Source organism: Dysidea avara, chromosome 2 (genome assembly GCF_963678975.1).
Source record: "Dysidea avara chromosome 2, odDysAvar1.4, whole genome shotgun sequence".
Classification (NCBI taxonomy): Eukaryota; Metazoa; Porifera; class Demospongiae; order Dictyoceratida; family Dysideidae; genus Dysidea; species Dysidea avara.
Genome location: NC_089273.1, coordinates 30,773,775 through 30,796,614, shown reverse-complemented (window position 1 = coordinate 30,796,614; position 22,840 = coordinate 30,773,775). Strand labels below are relative to the sequence as shown.

General features: G+C 40.3%; 2 protein-coding genes across 2 annotated transcripts in view; one reads left to right on the top strand and one right to left on the bottom strand.

Moving 5' to 3' along the window:
* The first annotated feature begins 7,895 nt into the window (after positions 1 to 7,895).
* Positions 7,896 to 22,840, top strand: part of LOC136244310 (uncharacterized) — a 61,413-nt gene continuing 46,468 nt past the window's right edge. The window contains exon 1 of the mRNA XM_066035867.1: positions 7,896 to 8,406. Within this exon, the coding sequence (XP_065891939.1) occupies positions 7,983 to 8,406 (424 nt within the window). The 5' untranslated portion in view covers positions 7,896 to 7,982. The remainder of the gene's footprint in view (positions 8,407 to 22,840) is intronic.
* On the bottom strand, positions 12,562 to 17,818 carry LOC136247056 (uncharacterized). Its single transcript, XM_066038654.1, has 2 exons — positions 12,917 to 17,818; positions 12,562 to 12,866 (listed from the first exon to the last, which is right to left on the bottom strand). Exons 1-2 carry the CDS (start codon positions 17,449 to 17,451, stop codon positions 12,701 to 12,703), a joined length of 4,701 nt encoding a protein of 1,566 aa, XP_065894726.1. The 5' UTR covers positions 17,452 to 17,818; the 3' UTR covers positions 12,562 to 12,700.

Sequence of the window (22,840 nt, the reverse complement as noted above, 5' to 3'; positions counted from 1 at the left end):
GCAATTTCCTTCAAATTTGGAATGTAGACTCCCCTGGCTGGCGTGCAACTCTGTAGCAAATTTAGTTCCAATCGGATAAGGGATCACCGAGATAAAAAGGTGTGAAAATGACGTTTTCTTTCTTCCTGTCAATATACTCACGGTGTGGCGCGCCGGCTTCTTGGGCCGCACGACACACTACCGTGTGTCTTGATGTTTTGATTGTAAGTCATTCTATTTGTATCAGTAGATTCATGGTTCATATACAAGTGAGATAACTTGTCACTTACAGTTTACTATATATGTCTCTGTGTGTTATGCTGTCTGTTTCCACTGGGTAGCTTTATCTAGCATTAGCTTCATCCCAAAGGCACTTATATGCTTTATACATAATGTACTTTTTTTGAATAAAATATAAAGATGGACCGATACCACTTTTTACCAATATTTCCGATACAAGTATTTGCACTGAAATTATTTGCTGATACCGATACTATGCATTGAAGCCTAGACAAGTTTATTATAATAGAAATTTCACTGTTGTGATACATAGCTAGCTATTAAAATCTAAACCAAAACAGCCAAGCTGTAAAAAAAGGGTGTGGCCCACAAAAAGGCCAAGGTGAAAAAAAGATGTGAAATCCAAGGTGGTGGCCAAGAAATGGCTGTGATGGTAGGTTAATGGCTAAAATTTTAATTACGACAATCCAGGTGAATTTGCATTGCCTCCTCCACTAGGATTCAGCACCAAATCCACCTGAATTGTCGTAATTATAATTTTTGCCAAATACAGCTTGGCTGTTTTGGTTTAGATATCGCTTCTTTTTTTAGTGCAAGCCACAAAATTGGCCATATGGCTTTGATGCTTCCTTTTAACTTGATTTTTTCTTTGCTGCAGGAATTGTGGAACAAAGGAGTGTGTATAGCCTACATGGTGGTTTCTTTGTAGCCGAACTCTCTACAAGGCGATTTCTTCTACCTGATCTCTGTACAGGGTGGTCTGTTCATAACTGGACTCTCTACAGGGTGATTTGTTTGCAGCTGAGCTCTTTATATGATGGTTTTTTTGTAGCTGAACTCTCTACAAGGTAACTTCTTCTAGCTGATCTCTCTACAGGGTGATTTGTTTGTAGCTGAACTATCTGCAGGGTGATTTATTTGTAGTTGAATTCTCTACAAGGTGGTCCTTCTAGCTGATCTCTCTACAGGATGACATTTCTAGCTGAACTCTTTATAGGGTTATCTGTTCATAGCTAAACTCTCTACAGGGTGATTTGTTTACAGCTGAGCTCTTTATATGATGGTTTTTTGTAGCTGAACTCTCTACAAGGTAACCTCTTCTAGCTGATCTCTCTACAGTGCTGTTGTAGCTGAACTATCTACAGCGTTGTTGTAGCTGAACTATCTGCAGGGTGATCTATTTGCAGTTGAATTCTCTACAAGGCGATCCTTCTAGCTGATCTCTCTACAGGATGACTTTTTCTAGCTGAACTCTCTATAGGGTGATCTGTTCATAGCTGAACTCTCTACAGGGTGATTTGTTTGCAGTTGAACTCTTTACATGGTGGTATCTTTGTAACTGAACTCTCTATAAGGTGATGTCTTGTAGCTGATCTCTCTATAGAGTTATAACTTTCTCTATAGAGTTATAAAATGTTTGTATAGCTGAACTCTTTACAGAGTGTTTTTTTGATTGGTTGCTGAACTCTACAGCTACACGGTGCTTGTCTGTACTACAGAGTGACATGTTTGTAGCTGAACTCTCTACAGAGTGACTTACTTGTAGCTGAACATTGTATAAAGTAACTTGTTTGTAGCTGATCTAGATGAACTTTCTACTGAGTAGCTTTTTTGTAGCTGAACCCTCTATGCAGTGACTTGTTTGTAGCTGAATTCTCTACAGGACGACTTGTTATAACTGAATTTTCTTCTGTGTGACTTATAATGTTCTGAATCTCTACAGCGACATATTTGTAGCTAAACTCTCTACAGGGTGACTAGCTTGTAGCTGAATTGTCTATAAGATTATCTGTTTGTAGCTGAACTTCCTACGGAATAACTTGCAACGCAATATAATTCTATAATGGAGTAAGTTATAAACGTAGCTGAATGCTCTATTAGGTGACTATTCTATTAGAGTATCTCGATCTCGCATATGCTACACGTAGTTGGCTTTGGAATCATAACTCAGTGGTTTGTAATCCGATTCTTCTGTACTACTGCAAGGACGTTCTATGATAATTATTCCAGCTACACACGGATTTTCAGCTCACTGCTCTAAGCGGTTTGCCTGGTAGGCATGAAAACTAATAGTTTTTGTTTGTTCATAAAAATCGATCGCGTAATTATGACATAGGTTGGGTTTTGTGTCATATCTCGATGGCTTTTAACTGGATTCCTTTCAAACTACAAAAAGGCACTCCTACGATAGTTACTCCATCTATATAGCAATTTTCAGCTCATTTCTTCTAGCGGTTTGCCCTGTGGGCGTGACAGACCTTCGACCTTATTTTACGCAAATAATCGGTCATAATTCCGTGAATGTTCATCGGATTCCTACCAAACTTGGTACTGAGCTTCGCCTTAATGAGCCCTTTAAGTGTGCCAAATTTCAGCCCGAGTGGAGTACGCATTTGTGTTTTATGGTGGATTTTGCAAACTGTGCGAAAAGAGGAAGAAAAAAATGAAGAAAAAACCCTAACTTTGGCCGCTCGTATCTCAGAAATGGCTGGACTCCCCTACCTAGCTGGCACTTATGTAGCAACTTTGGTTTCAATTGGATAAGGAATTACGGAGCTACAAAGGTGTGAAAATCGCGTTTACTTTCTTCCTGTAAATATACTCACGGTGTGGCGCGCTGGCTTCTTGGGCCGCACGACACACTACCGTGTGTCTTGATATCACAGTACTTGATTGATCTCAAGTTTTAAAATATTCATTGTATAACAGCTAATTTCTTGATTTGAGGTAGTTACTTGTGAGCTTATTGATAATGTAATTAATTGCGTGGGCAGCCGATAATTGTACAATGTTTGCTACAGCTTTTCAACCAAACCTTTTCATGAAAAAGCAAGCCAAGTATAGTCATAAACTTATTTCTTGAGGAACAACTGCACTACCATTTAATTACAAAGGGTTCACGTGCTCTAATATATTAGAATACACAAGGAGCAATTGCAGCAACACTTGGAAAGAGTAACAAAGGCTTTGTTTCGCTACTTTGTAGCTCAAATAAGTTACTAGCTACTGGAAACTTAGCTAGAGATGGTTTAATAAAAGTGGTGAGTGTCTACTGTGGTATCTGTACCTTGTATTACCGATACTGATACCGATCCGATACTGATACTGGTATCGGTCCACTTTTAGCAATTTGCTGAGTTTTGATTCATTAAAATATTGAAAGTCTCTCAGCAGCTGGGGGCTGCAGCTGGGGGCTGTGCCCCCAGACCCCTGATTCTGATAACTCTATACTGCTATTGGAACCCCCTTCAAAAAATCCTGGCTCTGCCACTGGGCATCTGTTGTTTGTTGATCATAGTCATCATCATCAATGAGTTGGAGGTTAGTTCAACTGCTTGATGTTGGGGGTTGTTCCAATGGCAGATCCAGCATGGGGCATTTGGGGCAAATGCCCCGGCCCCCTTCCTTTCTCTTGCTGCCATTTCCTTTTAAAAAAGCTATATCACTTTGATATGCCAGTAAAGCCAAAATCAATTTACTGCTCAAGAATTACTGACATATTAACAGACATATCTTCTCCCTTTACTGCTAAATCAAACTATCACCCAGCATCTTCATACATAGTAAGCGACTATAAAAGTTTTAACAGGTGTTTAAGCCATTAATAGCCTTTTAAGACTTCACAACCTTCTGCAATAGCCTAAAATTAATACTCAACGAACTGAGAGGTGACTATTTGCTGTTATGTGTATGCATCAACTATAACCAAGAATTCATAATATATATGTATATACAGTACAGCTCACAGGTAACATTGCATGTACACACACGATGTGCGTGAAGGGAGTTCAAGTGACCGTAATGATACAGCAAGGCTACAGTAATGATCCATGATCGCAAACTTCATCTAAGAACATCATGCAAGACGAGAATACAGGGCTCATCAGCCTATGGTGTTGGATGGCACCACTGCTCAGTTCTGCCAGCTGTGAGGCCTCTTGTTGCAATGCCTGTGTTGTACTTAGAACTTGGTCACTTTGCTACTAACTTGACCTGTGACAGATTACAGTCAGTACTGTAGCAGTAGCTACCATAGACCTATATTGGTCGCCATGTAATGCCACAGAAAGAGTAGCTAGTTACAGCAGGTAGCTGATCAGTTCATGCTGTCTCTTCAAGAAGAATGACTCTCTTCCATGTGCATGCAGTCTCTTTGAGAAGACTTGCTCTCTTCCATTGGCGTGCAAATAGTTACTCACATGACAACAAAACTCTATTTACTGTGTACTCGTAATTTAGTCTCTGTGTCACGAAGGTAATCTTTCGTATTTAAGTAACTGGCTTTGTTAGTGTTGTATAATAAGCTCTACTGTTCTAGTCCTTTGTACTAGCTATACTGTTACTGTAAATTGTGTGCATCTGTAGAACAATGCTGCAAGTCTGGTGTCTGCACCCTGCAGTGCTAGCACTCACCATGACCAGCTTTCTTTTTCATTTTCTAAAATATATATTTTTCTTTTTTCCCCCAGGCTAGGTGAAATGCCTTTGCCTACCACCCCTGGCCAGCACAAGAGGCAAGTGTGCTGGACATAACTGAAACAAACAAATATTAAGGACAACTAAAAGTCCCTAGGGCCATTTATAATGCCCGATTACGGGGAAGTATCAGATGGTATGTAAGAGGTGGAATGGCTTCCCTGATGCTCATAGTCACAGATCTCAAAAGAGAAAAAGATAGCATGCAGTGAAGCCATGCAAGAGTGCTACTGTAGCCCATGGTGCTATGTCTGGAAAGCAACTTGGCTAAGCGGCAATAGAAAGTGAGTACTTCCCTGCTCATACCCTCAGCTGTTGAGAAAACTAAAGGAGTGAAAGATCCCAACTCCACCTCACAAACACGATCGCCATGATACTCCCTCTTCTTCTGTTGCTTATGGCGTCTATATACAGATGGCATAGAAGCATTGTGGTAGCTCTGTGCATTTGGGTGAAACACTCTTATATATCAAAAAGGCACTTTAATTTTTTGTCGCTGAAGTATTCAACCTAAACAAAACGATGACATGGTGAGTAAAATGCAAATGTGACCGGATCTGCAAGAACCCCAAAATGTTATGTAGCACATTTTTCAAATTCCATTTATTATATTTTCTTTATCAGGACCACAAAAGAGTAGGCGTGGCCCACGAAATAACATCACCCAAAAACCAGCCTCAATTTTCCCCGACAACGACGAGACGGTATTGGTTAGGTAAAACTAAGCCCAAGCAAACTTTCAGATCGACCCGAAATGCTTTCAATAATTGCTATGGACATTTAAAAATGATTAATTTAACAGATTTTTCTACTGACTGACTGACTGATGCCTTCAGACAAGCGTAACTCGATAAAGGCTAAGGCTACGGGCCTAATTTTTTCACTGTTCGATGTCGCTTTGGCCCAAAAGGTGACTTTTAGCATACTGCAGTACATACAATGTATTCTTTACAGACTTACCAGTGTCTTTCTTTGTATCCTATTCATCTTTGCTGACAGTGAAAAGTGTCGATTTGGCAATAACATGTAATGGCTTCCCTACATAACGGAAATCGTCCCTATTTTTATAGTAGCTGTTTTGATCTCAGAGGTGCTTTTCGAACAGTTTTCAATTCGTACTGCTGTGTAACAGGTTGACTTCATTTTTCAGATGATAATTGATATAACTGGGTTGTGCGGCACCATTCCTTTCGGTATGCATGGATTGAGGAGGTGCATGCTTTTCAATCAGTTCTTGATTCGTACTGCTGTGTAATCGGTTGAACATAGCCGACAACAAACCGTAATGGATACTTCACTTTTCAGACGACAATTGATATAACTGGGGTGCGTGGCGCTATTTCTTTCTTTCGGTATGCGTGGATTGCAGAAGTGCTTTTCGAACAGCTCTTGATCCGAAATGCTGTGTAACAGGTTAGGAATAGCTGAGATTGAAGCGCAATGGATACTTCACTTTTCAAATGATAATTGGGGCATGCAGCACCATCATGTGTGGGTTCACCAAATCTTAATAATACTTATTTACCAAAAAAAAGTTAACAAAGAAGTACATAGAAATATTTGGAATTTTCAACTAGAGTAGGGACCATAGCACATTGATAAAAAGTACAGAAAAAAGCTGGAGTAGTGCACGATATTAAATCACAGTAAACAATAAGAAGTGTTATATCCCTATTGTGCTCAAGATACCAGAATGGAAATGCACAGTAGGCATATAACACTTCTCATTGTTTTACTGTGATTTAATCGTACACTCCACCAACTTGTTTCAGTACTTTTTATTGATGTGCTATGGTCCCTACTCCAGTTGAAAATTCCAAACTTTTCTGTGTACTTACATATATATTGTATTGTGAATGAATGTCTGTTTTAGAGCTTAAGTGTCTACCTCCCCTCCTATTTTATCAAAACATCATGTACACCGTAAAATACTACTGGAGAAAGCCAAAACCATGATTAATGATCATTTTGATCACATCGAAGGATATGTTACTTTAACACTAACTGGAGCTCCAGGATTTGGGAAAACCAGTCTAGCTGTAGCTTTGTGTCATCATGATGATGTGAAAAGAAACTTTACTGATGGCATGGTATGGATAGAACTTGGTCCTCAAACTAAACATCCTAATGTTATGTTGAATGATTTGTATTGTCGAATGACTGAGAGAAACTTTGAGCACATTAATGATGCAGCAGATAAAATCAAAAATCTCACAATGCATTTCCAAAATTTACTTGTCATCATTGATGATGTGTGGGAAGCAGATGATGCTAAAATGTTAATTAAAGCATTTCCCTTCTCAAAAATTATGATTACAACAAGAGTAAATAACCTTTCCATTCCAACAAGACAAAAATTTGATGTTGGCCCTATGACAATAAAAGAGGCAGAATATTTAATGATTAACGACATCATTGAATATGATAAGATTTCAAGTGAGGATAAAAAAATAATTAATGAATTAGCACAAAAGGTGCATTTATGGCCATTACTTTTGTTACTTATAAGAGGACAACTGCAATATAATTTAATCGATAATAAAGTATACATACCTCCCCATATTGCCATTCAGAAAGTGAAAACTAATTTAATGACCAAGGGATTAGTAGCATTTGACAGAGCATTAGCAAAAGGAAGTCGAGAGCGATCTGTACAGGCATGCATTGAGGTGTCCTTGAATATGTTAGATGATCCTACAAGAAATAAACTTATTTCTGTGATGTTGTATACGGGAATTGATGGATCACTGCCAATAGAATTGCTTCATTGTTTGTGGAATCTTTCTAAAGAAGATACATCAAACAAGTTGGAATCATATGGATTAGTCTCTAATAAGAATGTCCTAATTCCTCCATATTATAATGCTTGTATATACTTGACTATTCATGCTGTAATCAGCCATTATATTTTAAGTAGTATTAGAAGTGAACAAATAGCACATCTCTCGCCATTTATAATGGATAATGCAGAAAAACTCATTGCTGGACAAGAAGAACTGGTATTTAGGAAATATTATGGTTTAAGCAGGACAATTGATACAAAAATAGAATTTTTAACTTATAATAAACAAAAATTGGAACATGTTATTCTACCCTTCTATGTAAAAGATATCAATCAGCATGTGGTACATGATCCTCACCTGGCTATACTGATACTGCAGAATATACAATTATTGTTAATAAATGCTGGTAACATTTTGGAGATATTTAGTCCACAAATATGTACACTTCTTAGTGAATGTTATAAAGCACTTTCAAATGGTCTGACATTGAGCAAGGAATTTAACATGCAGTTTCGATTATACTACAGTAAAATGAACTATGACAATTTGGTAACAACTTTAACAAAGTACCTAGATACACCTTTCATTAATTCTGTTATTGTTGACTGCATTGAGCTTACCCAAACCATTGTTTATTGTTGCTATGGTAAATTAAAATCTAATTTGATTGAGAAAGGTAACGACCTGAAATTCTTATCAAAAGAATATCATTGTATCTCCTTTGAAAAGTTCCCTCGGTTTCAGTTGTATACTAAACTGCACAGGGAAATTAACATGGCTCTACATAGCAACTGTGATGAGGATGTCAACACAGTGTATGAATATCTTACTAGTGGCAAATTTGAAGAAGATGTTAAACTAGTGACAATAAACTATGAAATGAAGATTAATGATATCAACTTACCTTGGCTTCTTGCAAACAATGAGAGTGAGTTGTTTTATTGCTGTAAATACCAAGCTGTGAAAAAGGGTGTGGCCCCAGAATGAAAAAGGCAGTAAAATCAAAGGTGGTGGCCAAGAAATGGCTTCCACCTTTGATTTCACAACTTTTTTCACACTGGCCTTTTGGAGGGCTACACCCTTTTTAACCAGGTGAATACCCTGCAGCCGGACTTCAGCTGGCTGCGAGGCATGTGCCTGATTACTGTAATTGTTTTGGAATAACATGTGTGAATCTGTGTCATCTCACCCATGTGAGCAAACAGTTTTGTGTAAAAAGCAGCCTGCATATGTGAAATAAAGCGTTTGTAAACATTGTACCACAATTTCAAGAAGCTAAGCTTAATGCTGAGGCCGTTATTTCTAAATTCGAGTTAAATGGGCTAAAGAACACGTTGTGAGCAACTGATAGGTAAGTAAAACTTTGAGGACTTATAAAAGTACAATAACAGAATGGTCTGACATTGAGCAAGGAATTTAACATGCAATTTCAATTATACTGCAGTACAATGAACTTTGACGATTAATTTTGGTAGCAACTTTAACAAAGTACCTAGATACACCTTTCATTAATTCTGTTATTGCTGATGCATTGTGCTTACCTAAAACATTGCTAATTGCTGTGATAGTAAACTAAACTCTGATTAATTGAAAAGGTTAACGAGCTGAAATTCTTAACAAAAATATCATTGTATATCTTTTGAGAAGTTACCTCGGCTTCAGTTGTATACTAAACTGCGCAGGGAAATTATACACAGCAACTGCAATGAGGACATCAACACTGTGTATAAATATCTTACCAGTGGCAAATCTGAAGATGTTGACCTAGTGCATATAAACGATGGTATCAAGATTAATGATATCGATATCAACTTACCTTGGCTTCTTGTAAACAATGAGAGTGAGTTGTGTTATTGCTGTAAATACCAAAACAGAGTGCAGCCTCCAAAAAAGCCAAGATGGATAAATCAAAAGTGGCTGCCAAGAAATGCATGCTGCAAAAAATTGCAACCATTTCACTGGCATTGGCATCGCTGCAGCTATTCCTTGGCTGCCGCCTGTGATTTCACAACTTTTTTCACACTAGCCTTTTTTGGTCTTTGTTATCCAACCAAAGGCCAGCTGCAGGGCATGCGACTGAATACTATAAGTAATTTAGAAAAATGTGTGTGATGTGAGTATGTGTCATATTTCCCATGTGAGCAAACAGTTTTGTGTCAAAAGCAGCCTGCATACACATGTGAATGAAGGCTTTGAAAACATTGTATTACATATTCAAGAAGCTAGCTTTATGCTAGTCCTACTATTTTGAAAATTTGAGTCGATCAGGTTAAAGAACATGTTGTGAACAACTTTCCTCATGGGTCAATGTAACTCAGTTATTATCGACCACCATGAATTTTTGGAAGCAATACTTCCTAGAAGAGCAATGAAAATGGCACTATTATGAAGACCTCAACTATAACCTCTACGTATAAAAATTTTGAAAGGATTTGGTTATACCGTGTGCTTGCAGTGACCTTCAAAAGCCACACGTCCAAAATAATAGATGTTCGGACAAAATAATGTTTGTTTGAACACCTCTATCTTTACCCTTCCCATGCAACTGATATGCTATTTGTGTGGTAGTGATTGGAGGAGCTATCCTTGAGTTATCCTGTGTTTATAAGCAGATTAGGTTTAGAATAGCAGATATCACCTGTTTCCCAGACTTGGTAACTTATTGAATTGTCAGCAACAAATTTCAATTATAATTCCAGGCACAGCCACTTCTTGTGAATATTTTGGCTTTTTTTTAGTTTAACCCTTAAACCAGAAAACTGGATTTGATTAAAAACAAATTGAAAACGCACAATACTTTTACTAATCTACAAAGGCGGTTACAAACAAGCATATCTCATGAAGCGTTCATCTGATCACTTCGAAAAACAGATTTTATTAATTGGCAAAGAGTAAGCTATCTGCCAGTATATAAACTTTCAACATACAAACAAGGAACTCACCCTATATGATGCGCTGAATCATTTTCAGTCCTTCCACTTTCATATCGCCACTGTGCTCGTCCGACAGTGACGTTATCATGTGATACGTGTTTGTTTTTTGTACTTGTATGTTCTGTATGGGGAGCACGTTTGCAGGCTGTGCCTTTTGTGTACCCATGTCTTTGACAAAAATTGATAATCTAATCTAATCTAATCTATACCTATATATGAACTGAATTGACACCACGTGAGGAGTAAAATGAGACCAAGCAAAAGTCGATGTGACAAAGTACGGCCAAGTTATGGCCCTTTGTACATCGTTATGTGAAGAAGGAAGATGGAGGGATAGTTCTTGTACTCTTTCAAAGTGAAGCAAGTATCTCTGGGTTGGATGAACGTGACGAAGTATGAGACCATTTAAACCAAAATTTAATGGTGAGTAAGATGGTTTGTGTCATTGTTAGATAGCTTTAACAGTTTTTGTGTTATAGAGTTTAGTTTTACAAGCATGCATGCGATCCAGTTTACTGGATTACGCGTTTTCAGTGCTTGCGTTTTATAAAACAGTTGTGGGTTTAAGGATTAAGCATTGCACTGGGTAAGAAATAGTGCTGCCGAGATATAGAAATTTCTATATCATATATCAACAAGGTTTATGTCATGATCACGATTATAGATATAACTGTAAAATTTGCAAGACAAACATGTACACACTCTTCATTATAAGTTAGAATTTAAGTTGATGTATACCACAAGCAAAAGCTACTCTTGTTTATATGAAGTTTAACAATATTAAACCAAGTTAATGGGATACACGGGTGCTCACATGACAGAAGTATTACCACAAGGGTGCACTATGTAGGGTGATGCATGGCAGTACCACGCTTGCAATTAAGTGTTGCGTGCAGGAAGTAAGTTCATCTGAATTTATCCTTCGAATCCTCTCGGTAGGAATTTTGTGTAACGATAATTATGCCACGAGGGAAGAAAAGATCTACCATAGCGAGTGACAGTGGCAATTCCACAGTCGCTAAGCAGACGAGAAGCAGCTCCACCAACGCCACGTAGACTGGCCAAGACGCCACATCCACAAGCCAGGAGGCAGCTGTCGATATCGGGACGTTTAGAAGGAGACCAGGTTCCTTGTTGTACACGATTGATCGGGAAGGGAAGGATACCACAACACGCACACTCGATCTAATAACACACTACATACTCCAATTATAGCACATCATTACATCATACTAAATATAGCGTTACTTATAATAGCTAAAGTACAGTAACAGTTAACTATCTATGACATCCTCCGGGGCCCCCGAAAGAATGTTAGCCCACTGTGTTAATCTTTCTCGAGCCTTACTAGCTGAGCTCCTTGTAGGACGCGTTTCAATAACTTCTTCGGGGATATCCACTTGACTATTACTCGTTGAACTTGTCTTCTCGACCTCACAATCCAGTTTGTTGTCCTTACTACAGACAGTGTCCTTGCCTTGAGCAGATACTTCAAGTGGGACCAGCCTGACAATAGGTCTATTTGTTTGACCTGTACTGGTCCTAATGTTTGCGGCTCTCACCAAACCGTCACCTCCATATGTCAATTCCTCGACAACAGCCAATCTCCATTTGACGCGAGGCCCATCATCGTGCACAAGCACAACATCCCCCACAGCAATTTTGCATTCATTGCTTCCAGACGTGCGATGAAATTCCCGGAGGGAAGTTAAATATTCATTCCTCCACCTCGTTGTAAAGTGTTGTAACAGCAAGCCTTGAGTCTTTGCATCTTTGGAGAGACGATCGTGTTCGTTGTAACTTGGATCACTAACCTCATCCATAGTTCTCTGTTCATGTGGTAAGCTTGTGATTCTCCTTCCAGATAACAAGTGGGAGGGAGTTAATGGTTCAGGATCCTTTGGGTCATCAGACACGTATGTCAAAGGCCGATCATTCATCAGGGCCTCCACTTCTACCACAATTGTTTGCAGAACCTCTAGAGAAATGTGGGCTCTTCCAAGCACTTTCTTGATTGCGGATTTTGTGAGGCCTATCAGGCGCTCCCAAAATCCCCCAAACCATGGGGCCTTTTTCAGGATGAATTTCCAGGTCACTCCTTCATGGCTTAGCACTGTTCTTATTTCCTGAGACAAATATAGGGCCTTTAACTCTTCAGCTGCTGCCTGGAAGGTGGTGGCATTATCGGATATCATCAGATGAGGTGTTGACCTGCGTCCAGTAAAACGACGAAAGGCCAGGATAAATGTCTCTGTCGACAAATCAGCAACTACCTCCAGATGTACTGCCCTACTGGTAGCACATGTGAATAAGCATACATATACCTTGATTTCCTCGCCTCGGTTGTACACATAGAGAGCTCCGGTGAAGTCCACCCCAGTCACTGAGAACGGCTGTACATTCTGCAATCTTGCCTTTGGTAAAGGAGCTGGGTCTGGGGCTGTGTATGGTTTGCCTGAATATTTTCTGCATATTACGCATCGACGGAGAAGTGATCTCACGTACTGTCTGGCTCTTGGTATCCAATAGGACTGGCGCAGGGCTGTTACTGTAGTTCCAACTCCCGAGTGGTAGAGTTTAACATGTGCAGCATACACTACTAAAGCTGTAAACGGATGTTTTGGAGGTAATAGATATGGAAATTTGGCTAGTTGTGTCAACGGAGCGTTATGGATTCTCCCACCGCATCGAAGTAGGCCATTACTGTCGATGAACAATCGTAGTTGACGTACTAGTGTAGACTGTTTGTTACTGGAGTTAGGGGAATTAAGGTTGGATATCTCAGTTGCATAAATCTGATACTGGCTGTTCTTTATCCACTGTATTCTGGCAAGGTCAATTTCTGTAGCTGTAAGTTGCTCACACTGGCAGTCATTGTGTTTCCTGATGGCTGTAATGAACCTGTAAACATAGGCTGAGACTCTTAGCAATTTTCCCAAGCTGCTGTAATTGTTGGGATCGATGATGTTGTGAAGACTGATGGTTGGGGATGATGACAATGGTTGTGGAGCTGCAGGTATAAATTCCTCACAGGTGATGGCTGCCACATGTAAGTGGAAGGTTGAGGAAGGGGTCCATTGTGGCCAATTGCTGTCATTAGTTAACCATGGTGGGCCTTTGTTCCAGAGTAAAGAAGATGAAAGTTGACTGGTACTGGACCCTCTAGTGATCATGTCAGCAGGGTTATCAGCTGTCGGACAGTAGTGCCAAGTGGCATCATACTTCTGTGTAATTAGTTGGATTTCACTAACACGGTGTTGTACAAATGGCTTCAGCTTTTTATGTCCCTGTATCCAGTACAGCACTATTTGACTGTCAGTCCAAAAATGTGACTTGAATTTGTGTCGTGTGAAGGAAGTTTGAAGATAATCACTAAGTCGTGTTGCTGTGAGTGCTCCTAGTAGTTCAAGTTGTGGTACTGTAAGAGGTTTCAAAGGAGCCACTCTTCCTCTTGCCATCACAAAGGTGGTTTCATCCTTCTGACGAAAAAAGGCGATGGTGCCATAGGCCTTGATGTTAGCATCACAAAACAGATGTAGTTCAGCATTGGTCATTTTAGATTCACAGCTGTAGTACTGGCGTGGAATTGCTAGCTCACTAACAGAGACTAAATCTGTAAAAATTGAGGACCATTCTTGACATAGGATATCACTCAATGGTTCATCCCAGTCCACACTCTCCTTCCAGAGCCTTTGAATGAGCATTTTAGCTCTAATTGTAACAGGAGTAGCAAGCCCTATGGGATCAAAAACTTTGCAGGACTGCTGTAAGACTTCACGCTTGGTGACTAAGTTATTGATGTTGGCAAGTTTGCTAGGAGTAAGGTGTAGTTGATCATCATGAGTTGACCACTGAATGCCAAGGATGTTAACAGTTGTATTAGGGTCTGCGGTAGCATCCTGTGCAGCAAGAGTGTTCAATACAGAACTGTTGGATGCCCAACTGCGTAAGTTGAATTTTGCCTCTTTCATGATTTGTCGAGCTTGTTGGTAGTACTGTGTAGCAGTTTCTGCTGATGAACAACCTGAAATGATGTTATCAACATAAAGGTTTTGAGTGATGTCATCTGCTACAGTTGTTTGATACTGTTGCAAATGATGACGTAGAACTGCATTCAGGATGAATGGGGAGGAGGTTGCCCCAAATAATACTGCTTGAAAGCGGTATGTTATGAGTTCACTGTTGGGATTACTTGTGTCGGAGAGCCACAAGAATCTTGTGTAATCTCGATCATTATGATGTAGTTTGATTTGGAGAAAGGCCTTCTCGATGTCTGTAGCAAATCCGTAATTGTGTAGACGAAATCGGAGGATGATTGAGCACAGATCATTTAGTAGCGTAGGACCTGGTTCAAGACAATCATTGAGACTTGCGGAGGATCTAGACTCACTGCAGCTGCAATCAAACACAATACGAATAGGCGTAGTCACCGAATCCTTTCGCACAGCATGGTGTGGAATGTAGTGGACGCCAGTGGATGTATTAGATGCCTGTACTCTTTCAATGAATCCACGTTTTAACTGGTCAGAAATGATAGCATCATACGTTGATAGCATATGTGGTGTTTGGGCTAGTCGTCGCACTAATGAGGTGGTTCTCTTCTGAGATATGTTGAAATTAGTTGGTAGCGGAGGATGTTGTTCTTTCCATGGGAGCCTTGCTATGTATGAGCCGTCAGCACACCGGGAAATAGCGGTTGAAGAATAATTCTGAAAAAATTGTTCGTCGGGATCAAGTGGGGTTGATTGAGAAATACCAATAGATTCAACAGACCACATGTGTTGCAGTTCCTCCTCTTCTTGTCTGCTATTGGTTATCATACACATTAGATTGGTGATGTTCCTTGGTTGCTGTGGGTTTGTAATTGAAAGTGGACCTGACAAGAGATATCCAAGTTTAGAACTGATTGCAGTAGGCCCATTGCCACGAACAGTGTGGTCACCCACGAAGTCCCAATAGTGGTTAGCACCAATTAACAATGAAATTTCAAAGCTGTCAGATCTGGTTACTGGATGTGCTAACTGAAGTCCCTTGAGGTGAAGTAGATCAGTCAAACAGGATGTTTCTACTGTGTTCTCCAAGGGTGTGGCTATGGAGGGAACAATTAAAACAGTTATGGAGATAGGTGTACCTGATTTAGTGATCACTTGAAGACTTGCGACATTCAGTTTCTTTACTTGTGGGTTAGGAGATCCAAATGTAGAGAGTTGTATTAATTCTGTCTGATGAGGCTGCAATCGTAGCTGGTCGATTAATATTTGTGTTGCGAAGGAACGCTGGGAGCCTTCATCGAATAGAATGTTTGCGTCCACTTGAGTGCCTTCATGGGCGACTGTAGCAACTGCTGTCTTCAGCAAACAGATAGGCTCCTTTGTCAACTGTATAGATTGTAGAGTTGCAGTTGTTGATATTGTCAAGGATGCTACTGGCGGTGTATTTTGAGCTGGATTGGAGTTGTTAGCCGACGGATTGATAGTTGGTGGATTACTAGTAGGATTGGTGGTGGCCGGACTTTGAAGAGTTCCACGTGGTGCTGTCTGGTTGGATGCTCTACTAGCTGAATCATCCGTGTTATTGGTGCAGAGGCTGGTATGATGTTTCCTTCTGCATAGCCGGCAACGTGTCTTTGAAGTGCACCTAGACACCCTGTGATGGCCCAGACAATTGAAACATAGGTTATTTTGTTTGATGAAATCTACTCTTGCTTGTTGCGTCTTAATTGTATCACAGTTGCTGGAATTGTGTGTAGTGTTCTTGCAGTAGCTGCAACTAGGGCGTTGACTGTGGTTAGTTGATGTGCCCTTAACATTTGCATGAAAGGCAGCTGTTGGAAGAGTTGAGGCACCTTCAGAACTCTTCGATCTTCGGGGTATGACGCTATGGAGACTGGTTTCAAATATTCTGATTTCCTTAAGTAGGGCTGCTTGAAGTTCCTCTATAGTCCAATCACTGTTTTCACGAGCTCTAGCTATGTTTCTGATGGTGTTGACTGGTAGCTTTCTTAGCAGGAAGGGGACAAGCATTGCACTGTAAGAGTCAGTTTTCTTTCCTAGGGAAGCCAAGCTACGGATGTGGCTTTCAATCAGGTCATGAAACCGTCTTAAGCCCTCTAAGGTGTCTGTTGGAGTTGAAAGGTCAATTAACGCCTGGATGTGTGAACTAACCAGTAAGTGATTTTGACCAAAACGTTTCTGTAAAACTTCAACAGAGTGCTGGTAGCTAGAAGAGGTAAGCGGAAGTCCAGCAATAACTTGGGCAGCATCACCACGTAATTGGGCACGTAGGTAAGTTAGCTTCTGTGCACCAGTTAGCTGTGAATTATTGTGAATTGCTGCTTCATAACTATCCCAAAAGGGCTGCCAGTCTAATGGATCACCTCCAAACAAAGAGATTGTAAGCTTTGGTAGGCGTATAGCTATTCCACCTTCACTGTTAGTAGCACCCTTGCCAGGAGCAATAGACCTGTCTTGTCGGGTAGCACCAGTGTCAGAGGCAATAGACTTGTCTTGTAGGGTGTGCAATGTTACCGCTGCTTCCTTATCAGTGGAACTACTGTCGCGGACAGGGGCAGGTAGTGAAGCACCAGTCTCCAGGGTCATGGACAAGTTACTTTCTGTGTCGCCAGTGGCTTCTGAGTTTGTAGCTAGTGTTGGCTGTGAATCCAGTAGTTTTGATCTAGGTTGCTCTGAGTGAGTAGGCTGCTGAATGCTGCTCTGCAAATATGTTTTGATGAATGACTTAATGTTTCCAACTATCTCTGTTATTTTACACTGAACCTCTTCGGTTTCAAGAACTTCCGTCTCTAATTCATCCTCGTTTTCAATGAGTGAGAGGATCTTGGCGTCTAAATCAGTGAGTAACTTTTCCTTACGATTAAGTTGATGAATTAACGACTCCAGAGCTGTAGAGGTTTTAATCCTTGTCTCTTCGGTAAGGTCGGTAGTGACCGTGTTCAGCAGTTCATCAGAATTAGCGAACAATCTCGTGAGGTGTGAGCGGTAGCCTTTTCGTGAACCGCGGTGCCGTTGAATGTCCTCCATCCTGACCTAAGGTAAATGAGAGCAACAACAAGTGTTCGCAACAAGGTATCGCTTGCCTTCAGTGGTACCGTTAGGTTTGCCACGGTACCACGACGTCTAGGTGAGTGGTTAAAAATAATGTCGAAGGACAAGCGAAATCCTGGAGTAAGGCAACAGATCCTGGGATACAGCACCAGATGTCGATATCGGGACGTTTAGAAGGAGACCAGGTTCCTTGTTGTACACGATTGATCGGGAAGGGAAGGATACCACAACACGCACACTCGATCTAATAACACACTACATACTCCAATTATAGCACATCATTACATCATACTAAATATAGCGTTACTTATAATAGCTAAAGTACAGTAACAGTTAACTATCTATGACAGCAGCCAAACAGACTCAGCTGGGGGAACCAGCGAGAGATCGTCGAGAGGACACCATACACGGCCCACAAGAGGACGCCAGGCAATCCCGAAGGAAGACAGGACGGAGAGTCACCAGCAAGGTAGCCTAGTCACAGAGACACGGAGGGAGAGCGACACACAGACTCAATGAGAAGCCGATGTCACGCGATCGACTAGACAGAGCTTCCAGACCAGCGGAGATGCTACCACCTCATCACTGACTAGGGAAGATATCCCGGAGCTTATACAGCAGATAAGGAGGGGTCTTATCTCTCCAGGCATGTAGCTGGACAGCACACTACCAGGTAAATAATCATAATGATTTGGTAAAAAATAAATAAAGAAAAGAAAATAATGTGCGTTGGTAGCTACCACCACTCTTCGAAATAAGTAATTGTAGTAGCTGCTATATATTATAGTTGCTGCTGTATTATGGTTGCTGCTATATATTATAGTTGCTGAAGTTGCTAATATATATGCACTTCCATAAGTAATTATAACCCTCACCCCCTCCCCAACACCCATATTACTTCAAAGAGAACTATTCACATCTAACATACTCCCTTATAGCACTTGGCGCAATGCCCTCATCTAGAATGCTGCAGCATATCCCTGTTATTGGCGAAGAGGTTCTACCTACAACAACCAGACCCATGATTTATGCTACAGAGCCTGGCAATACAGCACTCTCCCGCCCTAATGGATTCCTTCCACCCAGAGTTAATACGCTGTCCTCCTTGGGGCAGGGCTTCCTCCTATTCCGGCAAAACTAGTTTCCAGAATAGAAGCTTTCGAGTTCATCTGTTACGAAGTGCTGCTCTACCTAAGGCTCCAGACTACTGCTTTCAGACGGATGCTTCTGGTTCATGGGGATGCAGAGCCTACTTTCATGGACAGTGGTTCCAATTACAGTAGCATACTCGGTGGAAGCCTCACCACATCATGGTAAAGGAATTACTCCCAATTGTTTTAAGTGCTGCAGTGTGGGGCCCCAAATTGGGAAGACAAAGAGTGATGTTTCAATGTGACAATTCCAGTGTGTTCACATCCCTAAAAAGGGCTCATCCAAAGATTCTGCTAGCATGCATTTACTTCGTTGCTTATGATTCTTCAAAGCACACTACGACATTGACTTGGTCTGCCAACACATACCTGGGTCTACTAATAACACCACCGACCATCTATCAAGGAACCACATGCAAGTCTTCTATTCAATAAACTCTGAGGTATCCCTCCATCCAACACCACTGCCATGTGAGCTACTAAGAATCACAGCAGCACCTGGCCCTGATTGGACATCTCCAGTTTTCTGTGCCCTCTTTTCGAAAGTGATCAAATAGACTAGACAGTTTGCTCATTTACAATGCATTAATTAACTAACACTACCCAATAGATTTACTTATAACAAGCTTTACAATATATTTATTTGTTAAATATGTAGAATACTGTACCTTTTCTTGGAGGGAAAGACTCGTCATTTCCTAACTTGTCTTTCTGTGGCCTGTGACCTAGTAATTTTAACTGATGTCTATACTGTAGAAATTTTTTTATGGTGTCAAAATCACAACCTCTAAGTGAAGGTATCCAGCACAGTAAGCAAACAAAATGTAATATTTCTGCCATCTGGAGCCCTGTGCACCTACCAAACAAACCACCATCAAACGGATGGTGGCATGTGATTAAGATTGAAGATGGCATTCCCAGAAGAGTGGCTGTGCAGGAACTGAAGTAAGTGTTCAACATTAACAGGTTTTAAATGCATTTTGCTACTGCTTTACAGTTGAGACAAGTGGCTGCACTGCTTGAAGGTTCTTAGTTTACTAATTTGTTAAGATGCCTTACTGTAGTTATACTGATAGTAAAGTGTCAGTAAACTTAAGTATATGGAACATAATTATTTTACTAAGTTTTAAACTCTCAGTAAAACATCAGTGAATGCGGGTTTACTGAAAAACTACTAAAATAACAAACAATTAACTGTTCCATATACTGGGGATATACCACTCTAGTAAACTAAGATACTTCAAGCAGTGCTGGCACTACACAGAAACCTTAAAACCTCCAAGTTTACTTTGGGGTTGGCTTATTTACCATACTACACCATCAACACAAAACTTAACAAGTTTAAGGATAAATTAGAAATTTTAGGTTCGATTAGGGATCATAGAAAAAAAAGTAAGGAAACAAGGGAGGTCACCTACACTTGCATATACACTAGTGAACATTGAATCCTTAATCAGGTCTAGACCTAATTTTTTCCTTAAACTTGTTTGCTTACTTTGTTTATAACATTATTATGACTGGTGAACCCACGCATAGCTAGCTACCCCATCAAAAGAAAGGATGGCGCCTGAATTAATGTTTTCATCTGAACATGTACCCCAGCTATCAAAAACTGCTTCAAAAGTGCAGTGGCCATTATGCTTCACTTTCAGCTATGTTCAGCCCGTTACACAGCGCTACAGACAAAAAAAAACAGTAGAAGTGCCTCTGCAACAATGCAGTCACCTCGAAAATACGATGATTCGTGCACCCCAACTATCAACCCATTAGCTGCAGTTGACTTGGTACAAGCAGAGACCAGGCTTTCCCCACTACATGACTAATTATTATGTCATTATTTGTATGCATATTAATATTTCTTTGTAACAGAACCAGGGGCGGAGAAATTAAGGGGGGGGGGGAAGGGGGGAAAAGCCCCCCAGTTGCCAAAGTAAAGCAATTACTGTAGTAATTAACCAACTTACTTTACCTTGATTTACTGGGATTTGTACTAGCTAAAGGTTATGCATGAATGGACTACTGCATGAACCAGTGCTGGGAATGCAGATGATCGATATACTCTAATAGAGCAGTCACCTAACTACTCTAATAGAACATTCAGCGGAATCAGATGAGTTGATCCTGCTGTGCAATTAATTTAATATGTCTCCATTAACACATATATCTATATGTAATCAAGAGCATGAGTCAATCTGAAATTCCTTCAATTACTGGTGTATTTAATTGTACAGTATCTTAATGATAGTCATTGCCATATCTAAGTACACATGTACCACTGAAAATGCTCTCAGATTCAATCTCAAAACATTCAAATTTCAAAATTTTCCTGTGGGGGCTTGCCCCAGACTAGGCCTGAGCGATTGTGAAATTTTGCTACTTTCACGATTGTAAGAAGCAACATATCACGATTATGATAACCATCACGATGTTATAACTTCACATGCATTGACATGCAACATTGTATGTACGTACACTGTATGTCATAACTTGTATGAATTATTTTAAAGAAAAAACAATATGAACTTGCGTACAACATTTCAATGCAAAAAGTACAAGACCATAAGCAGTTATAGTTCAATACAATCACTTTATCAAAATCATGTATAGTATTCTGGTATAGTTTAACTGGTATGAATCACGGTAAGTTTTCTGCCAAAAACACTAGTTTATTCACGTTGTCAGATAACAAGGCTGATCTTTTTTGGTTAACAATATGGCCTGCTAGGCTAAATGCCCTCTCAGCTGGTAATGACGTTGCAGGAATAGCAAGATACTTTCTGGCAACATATGACAAACAAGGATACCTTGCACTGTTCATCCTCCACCAAACCAATGGTGATTCAGCCTCTGGTTCTTCATCTACATATTTGTGGATTTCAGCTTTTGCTTTTTCAGCAGGACTTGTACCCCGATGTTTAGACTTGACTATGTCATCGACAAAAGAAAGGAGGCGTTTTTCTGCTTTGCTTACTTTGCATCTCTTTGAAAGAGGTAAGTCCAATTCTTCAGTTGCTTCTGCAGACTCTGCAGATGAACTCACTGCTGATTCTGTATCTTTTGATGCAATGTTTTGTGCCACCATAACTGTCTCTGCTTCAATAGAAGCAATCACATCTAATCTGTCATCATCTGGAAGAAAAGACAGTGCCTTAAATCTCGGATCTAAGAATGCAGCTTTGTTTAGTAATTTCAGCACTGAACCTTTGTAACGATCTGCTAGGTTTGCACGCATGACTGTCTTCATTGTTTTCTCTAGCTGTGTAATCCTTTCACCCTCCTTCGGTCTGAAGTATACTTCAAGTAACTTATAAAGCACAGGACGTACTGCAGAGATAGTTACCCACTTTTGTGCACCAATGGATTCAGTTATTTCAACAAGAGGCTCCATTACCTTTACAAATAGCTCCAGGGTCTTGAACTCTGTATCAGATGGCATCAGGTCACCTCTATGTAACTCTAACAGGGTAGCACACAGTGGCTGTTGTTGGGATAACAGGCGTTCTGCCATGTAATAGGCTGAATTCCATCGGGTACTAACATCCTGAACTAAACTTAATTGTTTGTGCTGAAGGCTAATCTGTTTTTGTTTAAAAAGGTAAGTAGATTTTGAAGAGCGGTTGAAATGGGCAATTAGCTGTCTACTTCTAGCTAAAGCTCGTGATACCTCTGGAAGCTTAAGCACTACTTCAACAGCGAGCTGCAAAGTATGACTAAAGCATGGCATCCTCAGCCATCTTGTGATGTCAAAGGCAGCAACAATGTTGCTGCCATTATCTGTCGTAACAGCAGATAAGTTGTCTTCTGGCAGTTTCCAATTATCAAGTACCAGCTGTAGCTCTGCAGCGATGTTAACACCTGTGTGAGCCACTGGAAATTCAACGGTTTCTAGCAGGTAAGCTTTTAACTGGAAAGATTTAGCCACAAAATGAACCGTCACACCAGTGTAGGCTTCATTGTGACGTGAAGTCCAAACATCAGTGGTAAGTGCATAGCTACTTATTTCAGAACTACACAACTCACCACAAATCCGTTCCCTTTCTTTGTCATAAAGCTTGGGAATATAATTAGTGGCTAGTGTTTTGCGGTCCATGGGAACATATCGGGGATCGAAGGCAGCTAACATGGCTCGAAATCCAGTGTCATTTACAGTTTGATACGGGTGCATATCTCTCGAAATGAAATAACAGACTGCATCATTCAAAACTTTCAACCTC